The sequence below is a fragment of the Pholcus phalangioides genome, unplaced genomic scaffold (assembly GCF_987345545.1).
Source record: "Pholcus phalangioides strain wild (caught in Gottingen) unplaced genomic scaffold, Ppha-v1.0 ptg000015l_1, whole genome shotgun sequence".
Classification (NCBI taxonomy): domain Eukaryota; kingdom Metazoa; phylum Arthropoda; class Arachnida; order Araneae; family Pholcidae; genus Pholcus; species Pholcus phalangioides.
In genome coordinates, this window is record NW_028301608.1 from 105,483,474 (window position 1) to 105,508,807 (window position 25,334).

At 36.1% G+C, this 25,334-nt stretch overlaps 1 protein-coding gene across 1 annotated transcript in view; it reads right to left on the bottom strand.

Annotated features, from left to right (window-relative positions):
* Positions 1–11,039: 11,039 nt before the first annotated feature.
* The window catches only part of La (La autoantigen-like), a 31,304-nt gene continuing 17,009 nt past the window's right edge, over positions 11,040–25,334 (bottom strand). The window contains exons 9-15 of the mRNA XM_089245040.1: positions 24,244–24,291; positions 22,393–22,453; positions 21,018–21,158; positions 18,929–19,049; positions 17,915–17,998; positions 16,613–16,693; positions 11,040–11,899 (exon numbers count right to left, since the gene is read on the bottom strand). Coding sequence (XP_089101166.1) covers positions 11,790–11,899; positions 16,613–16,693; positions 17,915–17,998; positions 18,929–19,049; positions 21,018–21,158; positions 22,393–22,453; positions 24,244–24,291 — 646 coding nt within the window. The 3' untranslated portion in view covers positions 11,040–11,789. The remainder of the gene's footprint in view (positions 11,900–16,612; positions 16,694–17,914; positions 17,999–18,928; positions 19,050–21,017; positions 21,159–22,392; positions 22,454–24,243; positions 24,292–25,334) is intronic.

A 25,334-nucleotide genomic window follows, 5' to 3' on the forward strand; every position in this document is an offset into this window, starting at 1 on the left:
CGTCTAATAACACAGTGCGTTGTCAAGTTTATAATATTGAAAATTGTTATGTTTTTACTACTAAATTTTTGTTTTATAAATTATGTTTATAACGTTGAGATAAAATAAAATAAATCGTACTTTTTTCATTTAAAATACATCAAATTTCCATTATTTACATTTTCCACTATATACAAATACACTCCCACAACAGGCAAATTGCCCAACGAGGTGGCTGACTTAAGAACATCATGGATCCCCGAGCCCCTACCTACTACTGCTACACCACACATGCACCCACCCACCCCCGCGGAACCCACCAACGAATCGGTAAATGCGGGAATGTGCGTGTACGTGTAGTGCAACCTGACGTATAGTTTGTTTCTGTGTAATGCTTGTTATGTGTAGTGCTGTCATCTGCCCCCAGTTTTACTAACTATGAGTGAGGTGTTATGGTTGAATGATTTACCGTTGTAGGACTGTTGCTCTCTGTGGCGAGACTTTTTAACGGGGAGATCGGCTCGCATTAGCGCCTTGAAGTTGGGAACCACAGAAAACCAACTTCAGCCGACCACCACTGTGGGGTTCGAACCCGGATCCTCGCATCACGAGTCCGGCACTATAACCACTCGACCACCACAGCGCGATATGGCGATTCTTTGATGGTAACCCCCATATAATCCCCCCCCCGGACAGGGCTCTAGTGCAGGATGTGGGTCCGTGGTCAACCCTCTTTTACGAACAATTTTTTTTTTGTCAAACCGTTTTCTGCAAAAGAAGGGTTTTACACCATTTAGAACTGAATTTTTTTTTTTTTTTTTTTGACAATCAATATAAGGAGATAGCTGAATGAATGAACGCCAGAACTTTGCCACTGGACTTATCCCGTTGCCGTGATCTCTTCCAGCCAAGCTTCATGACAGAGTCCGGAACACTTCATTTTGTGTCAAAAAAAAGGAAAGGAAAAAAAAGATTTTTATAGCATATTTTCCCCGGACAATTGGGTACTGTCACGATCAACAAATTTTGTGGTGATTACATACGAGATGAGATTGAGAGTTGGAGAAAAGTTATAAAGAGTTAACTAAAAATTTTGTCTGGTGTCCTGCCAAAATTCAAAGGCCCATTCAAGGATGTGAGGCCGCGGATTCATTACCATATGTGTGTTTGTTAATCAAAATTGACATATTTTTTATGATTAGATCAATAGAATTTCAAGTATTTAGTTTGGGAAAAGTCTATAAGCAGTCAGACTTTGTTTCTCTCGAACCAAGTTGTTGTGCAACTAATTTCGGCCCGGGAGCCTCACAAAAATTAAATGCAGTTGAAATTTTTTATAATTTGCCAGGTAGGGACAGTATCGTCTTAACACATGGGCCCATCCGGGGACCTCACAAAAACGAGATGTATGTATGTACACCCTATGTATACTAAAACGTACGTCAGAATTTAATTTACTTTTAGCGTTAATTAATTTTTTTAGCAACTCAGTTCGATAAAAAAATTCCGTTGTTGATCGCAAACCGGCAAAAAACTTCGTGATTTAATTTTATAAAAAAGCGTCTATTTGTGCTGAATGAATCCAACAAAAGTGCTCGAAAAACTTTGCGACGATATACACTGGAGAGCCAAAAAAACTGGTTCACCTGCCTGATATCATAAAGGGCCTCCGCGAATCCGCAGAAGTGCCGCAACACGACGTGGCATGGACTCGACTAATGCCTGAAGTAGTGCTGGAGGTAATTGACACCATGAATCCTGCAGGGCTGTCCATAAATCCCGTAGGAGTAAGAGGGGGTGGAGATCTCTTCTGAACAGCACGTTGCAAGACATCCCAGATATGTTCAATAATGTTCATGTCTGGGGATTTAGGTGGCCAGCGGAAGTGTCTAAAGTCAGAAGAGTGTTCCTGGAGCCACTTTGTAGCAATTCTGGACGTGTGGGGTGTCGAATTGTCCAAGTCCGTCGGAATGCACAATGGACATGAATGGCTGCAGGTGATCAGACAGGATGCTTACGTACTTGTCACCTGTCAGAGTCGTATCTACACATATCAGGGGTCCCATATCACGCCAACTGCACACGCCCCATACCATCACAGAGCCTCCACCAGCTTGAACAGTCCCCTGTTGACATGTAGGGTCCATGGATTCATGAGGTTGTCTTCATACCCGTACACGTCCATCAGCTCGAAGCAATTGGAACCGGGACTCGTCAGACCACGCAACGTGTTTCCAGTCCTCAACAGTCCAATATCGGTGTTGTCGGGCCCAGGCGAGGCGTAAAGCTTTGTATCGTGCAGTCATCAAGGGTACACGAGTGGGCCTTCGGCTCCGGAAGCCCATATCGATGATGTTTCGTTGAATGGTTCGCACGCTGACACTTGTTGATGGCCCAGCATTGAAATCTGAAGCAATTTGCGGAAGGGTTGCACGTCTGTCACGTTTAATGCTTCTCGTCAGTCGTCGTTGGTCCCGTTCTTGCATGATCATTTTCAGGCCGCAGCGATGTCGGCCGTAGATTTAATTTTTTACCGGATTCCCGATACACTCGTGAAATGGTCGTACGTGAAAATCCAAATTTCATCGCTACCTCGGAGTTGCGAGGTAGAATTTCTCTCGTGCGCCGACTATAATACCACGTTCAAACTCACTTAAATCTCGATAACCTGCCATTGTAGCAGCAGTAATCGATCTAACAACTATGCCAGACACTTGTTGTGTTATATAGGCGTTGCCGACCGCAGCGCCGTACTCTGATTGGTTCCATATCTCTTTATTTGCATACGCATGCCTGTACCAGTTTTTTTGGCTCTTCAGTTTATCTAAAGTTGTAGGTTTATATAAAGAACATACACACAGAAAATCAATTTTATGCATATTGTATAGATTCATTATATCACAATTTACAAATTATGCAAAATACCTTAATTCCTGATTTTAGTAAATGTTGGGAATGAAAGTAAGCCTCGTCCAAAAAAAGGGGGATTTTTATAGTAAATAAGTCGGGAAGGACAAAATATATATACACGGAAATGGGAAATGTTTCGTTACAGTGGTCATGTCAAGGAGCAAATCGGAACACACACACACACATCAAACACTCAATAAATTCTTTTTTTCAACGTTAGGTTAAAAATAAACAGACGCAAACATTCCTTTGATATGATCAGCTCCAATCTTAGAAATTTCTTGCGGAACATCATTGAAACGGAAACAAATGTGACCAAAATTTTGCCGATTATACAAATAAAAATACAACGCCACAACAGGCAAAATGCCCAACGAGGTGGCTGAAAAAAAGATGCCCATAAGAATATCGATGTCATATATTTCAAAAATGCAGTAACCCAATTAAAAATGCAATTAACAAAAATTGTAAACAATATATACACATGATAAAATATTATACAATGCGCATAAAGAATACTTATGGTTGTCTTATTCTAAGAATGGATAGCTTCTCGATTTACCCCAACAAATTTATCGTATTTCTTTTTGAACGTGTCAATTGTGTTACAATTTACTACCTCCGGGGGTAAGCTATTCCATTTATTAACAACCCTATTAGAGAAAAATTCCCTGCGACACCATAGCCTTGCATTGTCCCTCACTAATCGATACTGGTGTCCCCTTGTAAAAGCAGTCGATTGGCGGTGTACTAAAAGTTCATGGTCCATCCTATCCATCCCATTGAAAATTTTGAACACTTCGATCATATCTCCTCGACACCTGCGCTCATCCAATGTTAACATATTTAAAAAATGAAGTCTCTCTTCACATAACTCAAGTCCCGTGTGCCAATAAGGACACGCGTAGCTCTTCCCTTCAACCAAGTCGATGTCCCTCTGTAGGTATGGTCTCCAAAACCTTACAGCATACTCCAGTCCAGGACGAACTAAGCCTCGAAAAAGCGGAAGAATGACTTTAGGAAAACGCGAAGAAACCTTTTTGAAAATGAGACCAAGCATTCTATTCGATTTTTTGACCACCGCTGAACAATGTTCAGAAAACCTAAGCCGCTCGTCAATGAGAATTCCCAAATCGGTGACCCTAGTTGCATCCGGGATAGTGACACCATTCAACTCGTAAGAGAACCGCGGGTTGTTCGAACCAAAATGAGCGACCATGCACTTATCAACGCTAAACGTCATGCTCCATTCATTTGCCCATGCTGCAATCCTGTTTAAGTTGGTCTGGAGCAACTCCCTATCGCTTTCATTCCCGATTACCCCCATTAGCTTCATATCATCTGCGAATTTGCTTGTAATCCCATCGATACCCTGATCGAGTTTATCGATAAAAAGTGAAAAAAGTGTGGGGCCAAGGACACTTCCTTGAGGAACTCCACTTGTGACGCCTGTGCAACCAGAGAATTCCCCGTTCACCATAACTCGTTGCGACCTATCTCTTAACCCCGATTCTATCCAATTCAGCAAGTTGCCCCCAATTCCAATCTCGTGCAAACGCTTCAAGAGTTTACCATATTGGACACGATCGAATGCCTTCTGGAAATCAAGGTAAACAACTACAAACAAAACAAAACAACTACAACAAAATACAAGGTAAACATTTTTGCCCTTACCCAAAGCCTTCGTCACGTGATCATAGAAACAAAGGAGGTTAGTTACACATGACTTCCCCTTCCTGAACCCATGCTGATTATCCGACAATACATTATTCTCGTCTATCCACTTCACAAACTGCCTTTTGATGATAATTTCCAAAATTTTCGAGATGGAGCTCGTCAAACTCACTGGACGATAATTTGACACCGCTTCTCTACTACCCTTCTTAAATATCGGAACAACATTAGCAAGTTTCCAATCTCTTGGGACGATACCCTCAGCAACATTGCCCCAACAATTCATTAGCACATTCCCTGAGGACCCTGGAATAGATATCATCTGGTTCTGGTGCTTTGCTTGCACATACATTTCTTAGAAGATTTAGAACCTCTACGTCTTCTACTTGAATATCGTTGAGGGTTTTATTACTCCATGAAACACCCGTATATCGAATATCATTATCTCCATTAAAAACCGACGCGAAAAAGTCATTGAAAGCACTACACATGCCTAAATTGCTCTCTAACCTAGAGCCTCCTATCAACAGGGAAGCCAACTGTCCCCTTACATCCATTATTGATGTATCGAAAAAATTATTTTGGGTCAGAGCCAATGTTATCTGCCAACCTAGATTCAACTTCCTTTTTACTATCCCTTATCGCTTTCTTCAACACCCTTCTTTTATCAGTAAACGATGATAGGTCACCTCGTCCACTTTTATGCTCTCTGAATGCTCTTTTCTTTTCAAGATAAAGGTTACGCACGCTATCTGTGAACCATAGAGAGTGCGATGTACAAACACGCTTTTTTCGAACAAAGGGTATGACGTCGTGCAAAACCGAGGACAACTTCGAACTAAATTCTTCCCATTCACTTACCACCCCTACTGATTTCAACCGGTCTTTGAAAACTTCCGCTAACCTTCCTCTCAAAACATCAAAGTTAGTTCTTCGAAAACAAGGAACCAGTCTTTTGTTATCAACCTTACCCGAAGAAAAGTTACAGTGAAATCTGACTATACGATGATCACTGGAAGAAAACTCTTCCCCCACTGAAACATGTTCAACAAAATCCTCAGAACTAGTAAGAACTAAATCCAAAATAGCAGTACCCCTAGTGGCTTCTGATACATGCTGATGCAAGAAATTATCGAGCACCAACTTAAAAAAGTCCCTTTCATATTGATATCCAGCTGAAAGATTCTCCCTAGTCTATACCTGGGTATTTGAAATCCCTAAATATTACAACCCTCTTACGCTTACACATGTAGGAAATTTCATCATGCAATTTGGCGATGTAGTTTTGATCCCTATTCGGTGGATTTTAACAAACCCCAACAATAAGTTTATGACGTCTTTTGTTCTCAAGTTCAACCCGTATGGTTTCAATATCACTTCTCTGCACGTTACACTGTCTAGCCTTCAAACAGGATTTCACGTATATCAACACTCCACCCCCTTTCCTATCAGATCTATTTCTCAAAAAAGTATCGTATCCTGAGATGTGTAAGAAAGATTCATCCCCATCGTTTGCCTAAGATTCTGTAATGGCTATAAGATCCAGACCATCATAATTTCTAAAAAATCTTTCTTATTACCCAAGCTCCTGGCATTTATTAGCACACATTTTAATTTGCCCGGTGATTATATATGAGATGGTTGCTTTTCATCGACGTTATAAGCAATGTTCATTATTATGCACATTATTCTGCACGGTTTGGACCACCAATTATTGACGCTATAGCTCAGGTGCTATTACAACCGATGTCGTTATAACTGTACATTGCACAACCCCCTGAAGCAGAATATGCCGAAATCTGCGGCGTACGTCGCAGAACAATCAGGAAGAATTTTAAGAAAAATGTAGAAAAAATACTATTATATGGGGTAACTGCAGAACATTCCCAGTCAGCCGAGGGCTCGTTGAAGAACAACGCAAAACATTCTGCTTAGGGGCACAACCCACAACCTTATAGGGTTACGCTCAGTTTAGATCAGATTTGATGTTAGTTTTATCGCTAATCTACAGCAAAACCTTTGAATGGCTTCGTACAAATACTGACTTTTTAATCTTGTGGTTAAAAATGCTAACGTTAAAACAATTTCAAAAGAACAATCGAATTAATCCGATTGTGTGGACGATGGCCATTGGTGTTTTCTCTATCTCCCCCTTGGGTTATTTAAAAGGATAAAATTGCTTTTAGCAATACAGTATGACGAAGAGCTTGTGATCCTGATCCTCGGTCGGTAGTTCCTATCCTATACTGCATTACTACCTACTGAATCATTCGTTTCCCCACATTACATGAGCACCGAGGATAATTGCGACATTTCGAACATTTTATATAGAACATAAATTGAGGAGCTTATTTTCAAAAGGGAACATTTCCACTTTTTTTCGAAATGTACTTTTCAACGGTTTCTGAATCTTTGGGATGAGTTCTGTTGGATTATACAAGGTTTATTGAAACGGGGATATTTTTTTATACAAATTACAATGGAAAAAAAAGTCGTTTCTACCTTAAGGGGAAAATACCCACCTCCTTCATTCACTTTGGTACTTTTCATTCAAAAGGAAACAACAAAGCAGTTGTCCTATTGGCGTTAAGGGATTTTTTTACGAAATGTCACATTTTTCAGAAGCGTTTTCAGTAGAACCTCTTGATAACGGACACCCATGGGACCGAAAATTTTGTCCGCTAACGAGGAGAGTTTGTTAATGGATAGTAAAGTACATTAAGTCCCGTCGACGTAATTCAGAAAAATGTTCGTTGATGGAGGTATCCGTTATGGGAGGTTCCACTGTAGAATGATCGTATTTTTTTGTGATTCACGAGAAAGAAGTAAAGGTATCTTCCTCGGCTAGGTGAAACCTTCTGGAATGAACGAGTGGTGTAGAAATTTCCGATTTTTCAGACTCGAACCAGCTCCGATTTTGACCAAAAGGTAGCATTTCCACTAATTCCTTTCAAAACGGAACACTGCCAAAATTTGAACGTAGAAAACTCCATTGAATGTTAAGAAGCATAATAACTATTTTCCACTTTTGTACAGCAGCCCATTCCGGAGAAGAGAAAAAAGGTTTTTTTCACTTCTGTAAATTTAGCAATAGAGGAAATATAACATTTGAAACACATTCGCAAATACGCTTCGAGTTATAACCGAGAAACTTCCCCCCCCTTTCCCTCAATAACTTTTACCATTCAAGATACCAACGATTAAGATGCACCATAAATAACTTGAGGAATGTTCTCCAAAACATGTTTGATCGCTACTTACTATAAAAAAAGGTCAAGTTTTATTTTACATTCATACCATTTATATGTATTTCGTGTATCAAAATGCCCGAAACGTTCATGATTAAGAAAAGGAATATTGCCCGTCTACTGAATTAGCTTAAAAAAACCAGGACCTTGTAACATGAACTGGAGAGTTGTCCTGAAGAAACAAAATCTACAAAAATGAGAAGTGCATCACAGAAAGTAGGTTTTCTTCCAACATGCGTTCAGATACACCTGAGTTGGTTTTACAGTTTACGAACGTGAAAGACTGTTTTAGAAGTCTAATTTCTTATTTTAATTTCGCAAGCAACTGATCGTATGGGTATCGTCATGGCTTCACGTCACGACATTCTCAAAGGTGGTCGCTTGGAATCGGTTTTCCAATTTCGAGCTCTTCGCCCATTCAAAAAATCTCGACACAAAGATCAATAGGTCCAAGTCCAACACACATCTAATTACAGTACTCGGAAAAATATTCAATAAATTTGCTACTTTCTCATTTTTCCCCATCAGAAGATATACAGAAAGCAGCACTTGCATAACAAAACAAACTTAATCAGTTAGGTTTCATAAAGCTTGAGGCAGCTCAACATTTTGAGGTTAAAACGGTAATCGTATTTCAATGTCAAGACCTCATGCTGATTAACAGTTATATCTCATTTCATGTAGCAAATACTGTTTTCCGTTCGTATACTTCACGCTTATTTCGTTTGTTTTCAATTTTTATGTTTAAGGCAATAAAATTATACATGTTTTCTCAGACTTATTATACAACTGACATCCACTGTAATCAGATACAATACTTGTAATGTCCTTTACCCCGCTGCTGCTCGAACTAACATGTGCCCTAACATGCAGCTGGAATATGCTGCTCGCCTAGAGCAACATGAGCTTTTCTTATATTTTTCAAATAAAGGCATTGTATATTTTGAGCTCATTTAGGCATTGATCTTAAGCAACTCCTAAACATTCTATTTTTATTTGTGCGAACTGTTCATGAACTTTCTACAATTACCAGCAGAATAGCTCAAAGGTACACATGTATCCTATTTCTTGACAAGCCAAGAACGATTTATGATTTTTGAACCTTGCATTTTGGAGGGAAATACCGTGTGGGGAAGACATTGCTGTGCATTCTTCAACGATGATAGAAAAATAAGTTGGCAAACAATAAATGACATTTTTTTTAACTATTCAAATCGATATAAATCATATGTTCCATGAGATACATACGTCTCACATTTTTATAAATATTGGCAATTTTTTTTTTCCTGTCATGTGATAGCATTCAAGGTACCTCGATTGCTTATATATATAATATATATAGTATATTAACCCCCTCAAAATTTTTCTCTTCTAGATATTGTAATGGTTGTCAATTAAAGGGATCATGACCCATCTTAGAATTTATCACAACTATAAGTAGATTTCATTTTGTTGAACAATGCTGAATTTTTTGACATTGTCGTTTGCAATGTGTTATAATTTAAGTTTCAAAATGAAGGAACCCAGGTTCATCCATGGAAAAGTTTTCATATCTTGCAAAATCTGAGAGGTTATTCTGATTATATAATCCTAATGTAATAAGCAGTTTTCTTTATAACAAAATTTTCTCTCAAAAATACAGCCAATCCTACTTATAACATTCCCGTTTAATATGGCTTATTTTCGTGTTCCTTATTAAATTGCCCATTTAAAAGCGTTCACTCCTGCTTACGTTTTTTCATGACTGTTTTTCGAAAAACAAACAAGATCCACTGTAGTATGAATTTTGCCACCCTTCTCATACCAGAGCTCGTCAGGTCATCCATTTGTCCTTTTCTCATGATTTAACTTCATATGAATATCATAACTTCAGATGAATTCTATTGTATATTCTATTCATTTTTTATGTCCGATTTATTCAAGAATATCAATTAATATTGATCTTTCACCAATTTTCAATAGTCTAGTGCTTGTTTATGTGTCTAATTATTCAACTGTTAAAATACTCCAAAAAATTTTCATGTACAGAAATAAAACTGGATCACATTCCATAAATTTCCAGTGCAGATAAAATCAAAATTGTGAGTATTTTCGTAAGACTTTCATGATGAAATAAAAAACTCATTGCACAGACACTACCGTTGTTTACCTTGCATGTAAAACATATTTCCAAACTTTAACACTTGACCTTTCACCAAAACGTATTTTCCATCACTCATCAGTCCAAATCATAATAGCATCAAAGATAATCTTAAATCTTATGAATTTCTGAAATAATTTGCATTTCTTTTGTAAATCAGAAATTTCTCTATGAATACAGTCAGCCCTGCTTAATCAGGTAATGTGTGTATACCTCACTTAAACGGATTAAATCCTCCAGCACCAAAATTTCTCCCATATAATATTCAAGTCCCTTGCTTGATATGATAATTTCGACCTTTCCCTGCTTAATTGAATATTACGCTTCACACGTCAATTGTTAATACACTTCAACCACTACACACTTTATTGAAAAATATTTGGAATTAACAGAAAATGCAACCAGGTTAAGATAAATACATTTGAGAGTAGGTACTGGCCTCCAAGTATTCAAATTGTCTTTAATATGTATATTTTAATTTTGTTCTCTGTTGAGACAATGGGGTGTGCTAACTTTTCTGATGAAAAGTCTTAGACATTATGATCATTGTAATTACATGTAATTTTCATTTCATTTTTTATGTCCGATTTATTCGAGAATATCAATTAATATTGATTTTTCATCAATTTTCAATATACAAACTATGCCAACATTGTAAAATGGCAATTGAATTGCTCCCCACATCAGATCTTGTGCGCTGGAATCTGATTAAATGTGGCCAACTGTATTATGACTTTGTTCCCTTAATTCAACATTTTTTAAATATAAGTTCCTTTCCTTTTGGAACAAAATTCATTATGCAATTTTAAAAAACCTTGGATCATTTGCAATTTATTCCAGAAAATTTCTGTGAATCAGTATTTTGTACAAGTGATGGTATGGCTATCACAAACCAAGAACTATCCACGATACCATCTAACAGACCATTTTATAGTCTAATCCAAACTGCTATACTTTAAAGTCATAACACAAGCCTATCTGATCAGAGTGCTCTACAGGCTGTGAGATAGGCACCATTTTCCACCAACACAGTCGTTTTTTTTCTTCTGGCAAACACATTCCAAAAGCAAAGAATGAACAGCTTCAAATCAACAATACGAGTACACTTTAATATTGTAAACACTCGTAACATAGCTACATGACAAAAAATAACGCATGTTCGAAATATTAAAAGTAGTCGAATGCATAGAAATTTGATATTTCATTCACATCGCTGCCTGAATCATTCAAATTGATGATAAAAAAATGGGACAAAAGTTCATTGTTTAAGCGCAGAACACTTTCACACTTAAAATTAATTCAGAAAACTAGTAACAAATACATGAAATCTCCAAAATTTACAAACACGGTACCAGAGAAACTGGTGATTGACTGATAAACAAAGAAAAGTTCACCCTCCCACACATTATAAATGCTGCAAGTTCCTAATGCAATGAAATGACCAAGTACGAAATCTCTAAAGATATTAATGAAATTATTTCATACTGTTTGGGCATGTTTGACACATGGCAAATAACCAATCCGAACGACAACATAACAGTCACCATCGTACATCGTCTGCAAAAACATACTGCTTGGAGATTGATAAATTCATTATAACAAATTCCAACAATATAAAAAGTAACAATCACAAATGTCATATAGCTTTATATTTTACATCAATCTCTACGAGAGGAAACAATTGTTTCCCCCTTCAAAAGTCATTAAAACGTGTCTCTAGGTTGCACTTTCTTTTCCCCACAAACAGTCGATGAATATTTTTTGTCTAAAAATTAAAATTGTTTTTGAAGCTTTGCTAAGAGCTTTTCTTCAGTCACCTTGTTTGCTTTCGTTCCAGTCTAGTTCTCCACAGCTTCACTTTCACCAGCTTTGTCAGCTTGGTCCACTTTTGCGACTTTGGCATTTGGCTCATCGTCGTCGTCATCACCACCACTCTGTTCTTCATTTGCTGGAAGTGCAAAAATGTTTAATTAAAATTAATTGTGAAAAGGTGATCATTCTTCCATGTTCTCAAACTTAGCATTATATAAAACATACATGATCAACACATGGCCCACGGGTCACGTGTTCCTCAGTCATCTGATATTGCATGCAGGGTTGGTAAAAAAAACCGTGTTTTTTTGGTTCAAACCAGGTTTTTTGGTTTAAACCGGTTTTTTTGTTTTAAATAGTATTAACATTAAAAACAATGAAATTTCTGAAAAATCATTCAAACTTCTAATAATTAACTAAAATAAAATGTTTATTAATGTAATTAACAACACTATTCCCATGCTAATTAATCAATAAATATTTATTACATTTTAACAAAAACCAACTTTCGCAATTTAATTATTTTTTGCTTAACTCAATGGATTACTGTGTGTTTGAAAATTCTTTTAATGTTATTATTAATCATATAATATATAAAGGTTTTTCTCCAGTTACTTTCAGTATACTTAATTAGGAAGCCATTTTGCAAAAAGTAATAAAAATTAGGTGAATATAATGTATTTAATGAAGTATAAATAATGCAGATTAATTAGCAATGATTTACGATATACAGGATTATAACTAAGGCTCTGATTTCAAAACACTGTAAAAAAAGAACGATTGTCAAAATGACTTGAAAATTGACATGAATATTGACGCCACCTGGCAGTCAAGTGGTCAGGGAACTAGCTTCTCACTGTGAAGGTCTGGGTTCGAATCCTGGTTCGGGCATGGATGTTTACTAACACTAACAAATTGCTGATCCCTTGGGAATACGTGAGGATCACATTAAAAAAAAATATTCCTGAAAAAATGCAATTTTATTTGGTAAAGGGGAAAAAATACTTAAAAATGTAAAATTAATGACATCATCCAACATGTGGGAAATTTGCTCGCAGAATGGAAATGATAGCCAGTCATGGCAAAATGATACCTTAATTATAGCATTTCACGATTTCATAATTCATGGAAACATCACAAAAAACGAAGTAATTGAACAAATAACTACAACTTACTTAAGAAATGCTAAATATGTTGTCCACCGCGTGTTCTGGCTATGAGGTTGAAAGCACAAAAATTCTTCTTCAACAACAGAATCGGAGTATGCCATGGTCATAATGTGGATGTGCTTGCAATTCAGCTTTATTAAACTAAACGCGGACCCCCCCCCCCCCCCCCCCCCGTTAATATTCCTGAGGAACTTCTAACATATAGGGAATGTGCTGGAGATTGCAATTCACCAAAGTTTGCAATCTAACCACTGTTTATAACATTTTGAGGTAACCCCACAGTCAGAATTGCTGGTATTGCAATGTGCATCTTGATAGAAGTTCTATCCACTCTATCCACACACTGATGCTGTGGAAGTGCCGAAATGATGTGGTTGCACAAAATAGATTATACTGCTGGCCAAGTACAGCATCGTCTACTTGCACATTTTGCACTTTTTTCTTTTGCAAAAGAAACTTCCATTGCTTCAGGAGTATCCATGCAAATTTTCAAGTCATTCCGATTAATACTTATTGTATAGTTTTGGAATCAAAACTTAAATTATAATCACCCTGTATATAGCTGATTATTTTTCATAAATCTGTTACTACTATACAGTAGAACCTTGATTAACTGGGCTTAACAGTGTGTGTGTGAAAGTATAAAAAAAACAACTATTGAATATTAAGACTGGGAGATATACAGTAGGAGATGTGCTACTTCTTATAGGAAAGAAAATGAAAATGTATGTGAGGTAATGTAACTACTAGTACACTAGTATTTGTCTTTTAAGGACAGCTGGTTTCTTTATTGGATTATAGGACCACCTTCCCCTAGCATGATGGTGTCATTACTGTAGCTGCTTCTTTGTGAAGGGAAAAATAAACCCTGTGACACCACTACATTTAGATGTGCGATGCAATCCTTATTCATGAATTTGCTAAAGATAGAGCATCAGAATGTAGCCAAAGGTTATAAAATGTTGTAAGAATGAGAAATTTTGGCTAAATTTTTAAATGACTAAGATACTTCATATGAAAAATATATATATATTCTGGCCACTTTTATGAGACTTTTTGAAAAAAACCACTTATAAAATCTTATGTCATTTAAAGATATACCATGAGAATGTACCCCAAGGATATAAAATGTGGTAAAAATGAGACATTTTGGCTAATAATGAACCAATATGATATTTTTCAAGGAAAAAAATGATATATTTAGGACACTTTTATTTGATTTTTTGAAAAAAACCACTTTGATGAAGTGGTGGACTTTGACCAAGTGGTTTTTTTAAAAACCAAGGTTTAAACCAAACAACCCTGATTGTACGCAACTTCAAATCTCAAGTTTTGTAAAAATGAATGAAGTGGCACATTTATAGATCACTTGAGTCACCTACAGTGCAGTTCCAAATTAAAGCCACCCAAGATGCAGTAAAAAGTAAATACGTAAGATGCCCCATCACGAGTGATTCGCGGCACAGCACCAGAGCATTTATGTGGCCTACAGCATGGTTTCAGGCCACTTAAGTGACCCTCTGCACATCATTTAAAGATGACTTAATTGGTCCACAGCTCAGTTCCATTCACATGGGCACACTTAAGTGGCTGCACCTTTTATATAAAATCAGCATTAATTACACCATGTAATAAAAGGAAAAACTTCTTTGTCCTAGGGTAAAAGTTATTTTGGCTTGAATGCAGTATATACTCATGTATAAGCCGACCTCCCCCTATTTCCCCCCCCCCATACTTCAGGACCACCAAAATCTCAGTGAATTGAAAACCAGAGAATAAGCTGACTCCCAGAAATCGATGCATTTTGGAGTGAAACGAATTGTACATTTTCATGCAGTGAAAAATGATCCAAACTTTCTAATCCATTTCTTCTTCTGACACTCAAAGCTCTTTACATCGAAAACCAATACAGTGCGGCATCTTCATTTTCATCTTCGACTGTGCTGTCATCGCCATCATCACTTTACTGAAGACTACATCCTCTTTTATGAATTGCTAACACAACACTTTTTACAGGATTTGATGATACTGAAAACAGAACTCCATGCCCTGTGAACCCATGGGCACACTAGGTCAATGTCAAAATTCTTTAAATTACCGCTTTTTGTTTCTTTATCTTTAGAACTCATCCATTCAGTCCATAAATCCCTTTAATCAGGGGCTCCAAACTTTTTCAACCCCCAGCACCCCTTTCCCTAATCAACACATATCCACAGCTCCCCAGAGCAGTTTAACAAAGAATCTCTTTGAAAAACCTTTGTTGGGCCTGTCACATCGTGACGCCCCCAACAAAAGTTGGCAGCAGGGAGCCGTGGCGCACAGTTTGAGAACCCCTGCCTTAAATAATCTTTAAAAAGCTTGTTGATGTGAAATTGTTAGTACATCGGGTATCAAAGCCAACGCCATTTTTGATGCTTTGGCGTTTATCACACGTCATTTCTTCTGCGGGTCCAACAATGTCATGGATCTTCAAGCTAAGGAGTCTTTGCAGGATAAGGTATTGTAGGGGGCGCTGCTTCAAGCTAGCCATGCACACGGCATGTAGCTATATGTTTTGGTGAAGGAACGGGGCGATATTCTCTCCTCAAAAACTGACCCGCCAAATTAAGGGACAAATTTTTAAACAAAAACACTTGGCTTATACACGAGTATATATGGTAATCATGAAAATGATTATTCCACCCAAACTTTGCTTTTGTGGTAAGCTAAAGGGTAATCGATATTTGTGAATTGGGCATTTACCATTGGATGACTGGAGTATTACAAATAAAAAAAGAACGTGCACCAATGATTTGAAAAACTAAGTAGCTTTCAAAATATAGGTTAGTATCTAAACGTTCCACAGAAAATAAAACTAGAGTTGAAATAAAATTCTAAAATTAAAAAATATGACATGACTTTTTCCATCTTTATATTCCCATATATACACCACTTCACCTTTTAACTCCCAAAATTAATCTCCATGACAGGCCCATCATTTGAGAGGGGGGATCATTGCCACACCCCCCCCCCCCCCCGCGTTTTAAAGAGAAACTCACTTTAACAGATACTCACTTTATAAAGTAAGCTCCATAGAAAGACATACTGAAAAAAAAAAAACTATAAACGGCTCCTTTTGTGATACGATGCCCTTTACCTCTGGCATACAGACATATATCTGCAGTTTTTGGTCTCAAATCAGCCATTTTTTCCTTTGGTGTATCATTGGTTTTGGTAATGGGAGGAAATTTGACCTTTTTAATAATTGATTCGCAACAATTGCTGTATGTCTCGCTAGTTTCAATGAATTATGGAAACTAATTACCACTTTTTGTTTCTTTAGAACTCATCCATTCAGTCCATAAATCAATGATTTGTGCGATCAATAACTGGTAATTAAGGAAACCGAAAAACTCATTTATCCCATATTTTCATTATTTTTCACTAAAACTCACAGTCCTGCTTTCCATTTATTTGACACCCCATCCCCCAATAAGATAGGAAAAAAAAATGCTCCCCTAATCAAAAGCAAAGTTTAAAGCATAAAATTGCTGTATTCAGTCTTTTTTAATCGTAAGTCATGGGGAAATCAAAGACGAAAATGTGTGACTTTTTTTTTTGCATCTCATACCATACACTGAGATAGTGCAATATCAATAGGTGTTGCACAAAAAAAAAAAAACCATTCCACAGCTACTTACATTCCTGATCTTCTTGATCTCTCATCTTTCTTGATCTCTTGCCTTTCCCTCTGAACTGCTTCCCATTTCGACCTGTCCAACCTGCCAAAATAATCATATTGATTATTTAAACACAAGCCTCTATTGGCTCGCGCGCGCACACACACAAAAAAAATGTCTTTATTTATACACAGATATATCACTAGGAATATATATATATATTACTTTATAAAAATGATGCACAATATGCAAATTGGCAACTAAAGAATTCATGATTTTTATTGGGGGAACTTCGATGAAAAATTAATAGCAAAATGTAATAAAATGTGTCCAATAGTGAATTTGCTACATGAAGATAGTAAATCTGACATTGAATGGGGATGTGGTCCATGGGTTACAGAGTTTTAAAAATATTCAATAATTGGGATTTGTTTTTAGTTTAATATGCATAACAAGACTAAAATAATCCACACTGTTATATTACAGGGATGTCGACAGCAGAGTACAATTTTTTCTTTTTTCTGTGGATTGTTGTTCTACCATTTCCCATACATGAAATGCTATCCCAAATGCATAGATTCACAGTCACACATGTTTAAACATATTATCCATCAAAATTATAGTCATGAATGTCAACAACACAATATCATGTTTATTTATTCAATATTGATTGGCCGAGGCCTACACAAGAGGATGTGGAATTTATATATGACGAAAATGACGATTGATGGAACAAGAGAATTCGGAAATCGTAATACAATCTACAATATTTGATGGTAAGTTGTTCCAGTCGATAATAGTTCTTGGGAAGAAGCTAAATTTGTGACAATCTGAAGAGGCAAAGATAGGCTGTAATTTTTGGGAATGATTGAGTCTAACAGAGAAATGTGAAGGTTTGATTAAAATATTGGAAATACATGATAAACCTGGTGAGGTAAATTGAGAAGCTATCTACACTTGAATAAGACAACCATAAACACATTTTAAGGGCATTGTATAACATTACATACATACATATATATATATATATATATAGTTATATGTTTTGTAATTACATTTTTAATTGGGTTGCTGTATTTTAGAAATACATGACATCCATATTTATGGGCATCTTTTTCTCAGCCACCTTGTTGGGCATTTTGCCTGTTGTGGCCTTGTATTTGTATTTTTAGATCACCTTCATGAATGAGTAAACCAACTCAATATATTTATCAAAACTTGGAGTCAATCGAAGCAAAAGTTTGAGTTATGTCAAACTTACAGTCGCATGCTCAACTTTTAGAAAGTTGTGTAAATAAAAACTCGTAACATAAAACACCATACCCTTCTTCTTGGGGAACCTCTTGGAACCTCTCATTTTTGCTCTCAGTGACTCCAAAGATTTCCAGTATTCAACTTCTTGCTCTCCTGAAAGAAGACAATTTTTCAAAGTTCATAGTCATTTTTGTAAAAAACTTTCCGACTTTCCAGGTTTTCCTAGTCAAATTTTCTGAAAATTCCAGTTTTTAATAAAAAATAAATTACAAAATATTTATATTGTTACGAAAATTATGTAAATTATTTATCACGAATCATGTAATTTTTCACCATTGAAAAACCATTAATGCAATTCTCTGTCAATAATGCCAGGTTGGCACATTTGGTGATGGCTGTAAGTTAGCAATGTCATGACGCCAAACAAGAAGTGTAAAGATGTCACGCAAATCACGATTTTTCTAGGTTTATTTTGCCTATGTAAAGTAGTACCACTTTTGCAGAACTAAGCAGTAAAATTTTAGTCTGAAGACAAAGTGTTATTTGTCTATCTCTATTTGTCTTCTCATCGGCAATTTCTAAAGTTTTCTGCATTCCATTGCAAGATATACAATCAGTACTTGCAATGTTATTGGATAACAATTTACGTTCCCCCTTTTCCTCTTCAGGGAAATATTTTTTTCTTTATTAATGTCTGCTTTCTATCACATGACAATCACATCAATTTTCTAGGTCTGTAGTCAAAAATTTCCAGATGAAACGAAAATGAGCTCCTTTTTTCTGAAAATTCCAGATTTTCCTGGTTTTTTTTTTACTTGTAGAAACCCTGCATCTATTTCTTCAAAACAATCATTCCAGCAACATTTAGAAAAAATTACAATATAGAATTTAATAGAAATTATAAAATTCACAAACTAAAAATAATCTAACTCATCTGTGTCTAGAAACTGAATAATTTGCATGCACAGTACATAAAAACGTATTTCTCTAAAGATGCTCAGTGGTATGTGACAATTAATTCAGATGGAGGATGCAAATGAGTTAGATTACAATTACATCAAAATACTTGGTTTGATTTCTCACCATCTATTAAAGTAGCTGTGACATCAGCATTGTCAATCTTGACTTGTTTAACTCCATCAACTTCAACTGAGGCCTTTTCTAAAACTTCTGATGCTACGGGCATTTGAAATCTCACAATAGCCTAAAGAAATAAATTTTAATTGTAATAGATTACAGGATATTTTTTTCTACATGAAAAAAAAAAAAAACTAGAAAACTAAATGTAGTTTTCTTTTCACTCAATTCCAAAAGAGCAAAAAATTTAAGAAAAATATAACAATCACAAATGCCTATCCGAGCACATACACAAAAAGCAAACTGCCAAAGGGGCTAAAAAATATAATATTCATAAAAAAATCACAGGTTTAAGACCACGAACAGTGGCTCTCAAACCGATTGGCATTGAGAACTCACAACTGGCATTCAGCACTAGTGCATCACAGCTCTAGTGCTGAATGCCAATATAATAAGTTAATGAGAGGATTTTTTTAATATCATAACCACAAAGAAAAAGTTGCTAATGTTGATATGGGTAAATTCAACATGCCTTTATCTGAATTGTAATAAAAATTGTTGAACAAATAGTAAGCCCGAGGGTTGGGCAATGTCACATATACTCAGGGATGAGTTTTTGACAACAAAAACTGGTTTAAAACATGAAAAACCTAAAAATGAATGTTTTTGAATAATATTTTGAACACAACACATAATTATAACATGAGAAACTTATGCTTTCGTATATTAGTTAATTTTTAAACACCAATTTATTACAATAATTAAAAATATATTATAATTCACAATTTTGAATTTTTCGATATAAAAAGTCTAGAACAGACAACATAATTTTATGGTCTATTTTATCTCTATGCAGATTACCTGTAATCAATTTACTTAGCAAAAAATAGAGCTGTCACACATATTCAAAATATGAGTGATAGGAGACCAAAGAATTAGGTTTTTGACCTCAGAAACTCACCAAGTATTAAATCAGTCAAAAACTTACTGCCAATGATGTGAAATAGTTTGTGAACCTGATATATTAAAAAACAAAACACTTACATTTAAGTAGATTAAAGTTTTATATTTTGAATTATAATTGAGCACAAAATATGTATTTTAATATTTTATAAATTTTCTGATCTACCCAAAATTTTATTCCATATTAAAAATTCTCACACAGCTTCTATTAACACTAATTAAACTTATTAATTCTCACCTAAATATTTCTTAGCTCAGGTTATTTAAATCCAGAGTTTTAAAGAATATTTTTGTTCAAAGCAGAGCTTGCAGGACTTGATAGCCGAAGCATTGTTTTGCATGTTTAGATAGTCTCAATTGGAAAACTGTTGCACTATAAATGGTAGTAAATATACCATATCAGTCAAACTTAGCCATTCTTACTTTTGCACTAAGAATAAGTTATAGGAGCTCTTTAAGCATCATATAGCTTACAATCACAGCACTGACAAATTAAAGGGGATTTAAGCCCCACAATTTAGTATTTTGATTGCTCAATATATTCTGTTATGCACAATAAGGTTATTGTTTCAATTATACATATCAGTGATTGTCTAGATAATTTAATAGTAACAGAAATCAATATTACATATATGATGCAAAAGAACTTTTTAAACACCTATTTGTTATGAAAATAGTACAGCAGCTTATATATGCACACATATGAGCAGTTGAAGAAATTTTGGAAGGTCAAGAATCATTTTGAATTGAAGAATATCAAATATATCCAGTTTTCCCTTCAACTTTTGTGCTAGGCTCTATTCAAATTGTTTATTTCACAAGGAAAAAAATTATATATTGTTCAAAATAATTCTGTAGAGAATAGAAAATTATTTTACAATCTAAGTATTTATTCTTTGTATAACTTAATCACTTCAAACATTACATGCAATTAATGTATTTTCAACAGATATTTTTATATCCAAAAGCAATATTTGAGGTTTTGGACATGATAGTTTAAGCCAAGAAAAACTGCCACTTGTCAAAAACCTGACAACCCTGCTTATAATATTGAATACCTCTATAATAAGTAATGTTTTTATGAGAAAATCGAAATGGCAAGTATTGAAAATTCCAATGATAATAAACTAACCTCTGGCAGACCTTTGCTGTAGTCAATGTAAATTACTTTGCCATGTTTTTCTAAAACCTCTTTGATGTCTTCCCTCATGGTCTTTTCTGAGAGTCCAACCAACTTAAGCAGGCAACCCCTTGTTATCTCTTCTTCAGATACCTATGAATGAAGAGTTCAAGAACTTATATTTCATACATTCACAAGAAATTGCTTAATTATAAGGAGGAATTACATTACCATACAAATAAAACTTTCAAACAAATCAACACAATAATCAATGATATTGATTCCTTAAGCCAGTGGTTTTCAACCCTTTTTGACTCACAGATAATTTTTTAGTAAATAATTTCTATGGCAGAGTCCTGCTGGCCTTTTTATATACACTTGAACTCGTTTGCAACAACTTGGTCATAGCGCCATTAATTGGTGGTTCTGACTAATTTCCATGGAGAATAATGTTCACAGACCTTGCTTATAATGTCAATTAAAATGCAACAACCTTGGATATAATGATATTTTTTGTCGTTATTCCGTTTTATCATAACTAGGGTGATACTATGACACGTATACAAAAAATTTTGTAATTTTTTTTTCCCTTGCTTTCTTTCTTATTAAGACCCTTTCTTTGTGAATAAAAAAATTATTTTAATTCATAATCCTTAAAATAGGGGACTGGGTGTATGTGTATGGTAATTATGACTATAAATATCAATATTAATCTCACATATTTGCCATGTTCAGTGCCGCTTTAAAACATGGGCTCACCCAGGCGTGGTCGGAGGGCCTCGTGAAAATGTGACCTGGTAAAATTTTTGACAGTATGAAATTGGGTAGCAGATATTTCTCACTTGAGCCAAGTAAGGGAGCCTCAGAAAAATCACTTTGCCTAAGGACCTGTGATGCCATTGAGATGGCACTGGTCATGTTCAACCCTTTTTTCCTTGTGAAATACATTTTAAATCACTGCACAATTGTTGTAACGTAATATTTCTTACTAATGGTTACTAATAAGAATTGGTGATTTGTCTGACAATTGCCAACATTTTAGGGAGCATTGGAGATGTCCTGTATTTATGATTTCGTTTCCCATATTTTTCTTGATGAAATATGACCCCCCTGAAAAAAAATAACTTCATACATACTATTTAATTGCATCTGAAAAGATTTTTCACACTTGAAAGGTTTTGAAAACATCAACCTTGGCTGACAAAATTTTACACAATCTTCGATGACGTTATAATCGAGTTTGACTGCATTTATCAAATATACCAATTTATTTTTGTTTCCCTTGAGTGGCAGTGGAGCCTCTAAGAAGTGCACACAGGCCCCAAGGGATTTAAGGAGCACCAGTTGAGAACCACTGCATTAAACTATAGAAATTTAGTATACTCACACTCTTTTCAACTGTTGTATCCTGCGCTTCACTTCTCTTTTTCTTCCTTTCTTCTTTCTCCCTATGTGGAAGAAAATAATTATATTACTATTATATATATATACATAGATATAAAGTGTGCATAGGAAAGTCCCTTTATCCTGGAATAACGCACAAACCATTGATCTTAGAAACATACTTCCAGCTGGGAAAAGTGTCAAAATTATGGGGGAATCTCAGATGCATAATTGATATTCCCAGGGGTTATAAAGTTTTAAAAATAATTTTATTTGTCACCATCCTAAAAACCCCAATTGGAAAGTTGCTGCCCTGTCTCACCTGCGCCCCTCCCCAAAAAAATTCAGTCACTGGGGAGAAAATCATTGAGAGTGGAAAGTTAGAAGTTTCAACGGTCAACTATCGTCGTGTCATCTTTGTAGGCAACATCTATGACTTATGCATCTTGGTCTTGCTGAAGAAGCATGGATTCCCTTTGGACATTCGAAGTGATTGGTCGCAAATACTGAATGAATGAATTTGTGTGTCGCAAATACACATTGCCCTACTCCGAGATGATCACTAAGAAGTCCTTCCGCAGTAAGTTATAGCCGTTCCAGAAGCAGGAATCGCGGGGGAGGGGGTTAGACTGGCGGGATCTGAATAGCTCTCTTGAGAAGACCAGATGGCCAGAAAAGAGAAATCCAGCATCGTAAGGGAGCATCATGTAGAGATGATGGCACCTTATCGAAGAGAAGTTGCCTATAGAACTGCCATCAGTGCCTGAAGGAAGAAGGTAAATGCAGGTCCATTGACCCTAGAGTAAGACAGCTAAATGCTCAGGACTTAAATGATGATCCTTGGAGCATGGGCGTCAGAAGTATTCACCACCCATGGGTGCTCAGATTGATCTTTATGCAGAAAATTTTCATTCTCGATTCAATTCTGGAGGGTGCTAAAACCGTTCCACAAAATTGCCGCCTGGCAGTCCAGTGATTAGGGAGCTAGCTTCTGACTGTGCAGGTCTGGGTTCGAATCCCAGTTCGGGCATGGATGTTTACTGAAACACTAACAAAAACCCTGGACAGATCGTAAAGATCTCTTGGGAATACGTGATGATCAAATTATTTAAAAAACAAAAAATTCTGTGGGAGATCTAGCACCCACAGCATCCCTGGCTCTGATGCCACTGCTTTGAAATGACGAGAACACCCAAAAGGTGTAACTGGAAGATTCCAATATACAAGTGATAATGCACTGGAAGGAATACACTGGAAACAGACCAGCGTGGCAAGATGTCGCCTCTTCCAATGTTGACCACCAAGGCATATTGGGCCCTCCGGGACTCCCTGGAGATGAGGGAGGCATGTTCTACAGCCATTGGGATGGCAACTCATTCTACACAGAAGCAGATGGACCAATATGGAAAAGTAGTGCAAGAACTGAGACCTGTGCCACCCAAAAATTACTCTCTGAAGCAAACTTGTGACCACCATTGGTCTCAACCCCATTTGAGGATTACTCTGGACATCCTAGGACAACTTCCTAAACCCCACAATAGTAACAATTACATACTTGCAGCAATGGACTATTTCCATCAAGCGCCCAGAAGAATTTCCTGTTTCAAATCAAGAGGCCAAGATGTTGGCGCAGAATTTCGTGTCTAGATTCAGAGGAAACACTTTTAAAACCCAAACTCTTTGTGTGAGGCAATCTTTAAATGATTTGCAAACATCATTGAATTCATCAATTGAATTCATATTCAAACAACACTTCCAAACACTTGGAAAGATGGCACCAAGTTGAAAAACACATTTAGAAGTGCATAAAAACTACTTCTAAATGAAAAAATTTACTAGCTAATTACAAACTTACTTTCTCCACTCATCACGGAGCTCGTTTTTCCTTTTCAGGTAGCTGGCCCTACAATGAAAAATAGACAGGAGTGAAGTTTATAATATGATCTTTGTTAAATCATTACTGGCTAGAAAAAGGATGTACTTAAAAATTAAATGTAAATATATGCATGTAAGGATGTGCTATCACTTTTCATGTATTTTCAATAAAGAAAAAAAAATCATGAAACATTTTCAAATTTGAAGGAGTAAAACTTTAAAATCTCAATAGTTGAAAAATAATTTTTTTTTACTTTTTTCTTTCCCATGAATTATCATAGGGAAAACTCGTGGCTAAACAAACTCAAAATCATGGATAACAGGTTTTGTAGCAAAATTTGTTTGTGTATTTTACATTTCGTTACCCTTCCCCCCCCCCCCTTGTAGTTTACAATTTTTTAAGCAATGCATTAAAGTGTTTACACATTTTCGTACAAGATGAGGGCATTTCAACGATCAGATTCTAAAAACCTTTATTTTGCCTGTAGCAGATTCTCTGCTAAGAAGATTTAAAAGAAAAAAAGGGATGCAAAACTGTATAGCATATTAATAATAACCCTAAAGCAGGTAAGCAGTGAAGAAATTAAGTATTGTGCCAAGTTGGGCAATGAACTGTCGCTGCTGCCCTACAGCCATGAGGTGATCCGATCGCCTGGCAGCGGTGTCCGCATCAGATGCCTGAACTTGGTAGAGGTGTTCATGTGCACCGAGTCCAAATCGATCATGTCGTTCCAATACGATATTCAGAAGCTCGTTTTGCGATACGAAGTGGAACAAACTCTTCACACAAGGAAACATCACACTGTTATTTCTTTACGGGAGCCATTCTATCAAGCATGTTTCCAAGAGGCAAATACAAATTCTCTTCGTGTGTGTGTATGTATATATGCTTTTGGCATAACCAACTGTTACAAAACCTTCATCTTTATGTTGCGACATTTTTTCCTAAATATCAAAAGCAGTGAGTGAAATTACTACTTTTGGGTCCTTAACCATCAACTGGCCTGGTGGGGTCATTGACCCCACCCATTTCTCAGCATGTCACTCCCTCGAGAAAGAAATGCATCCGGT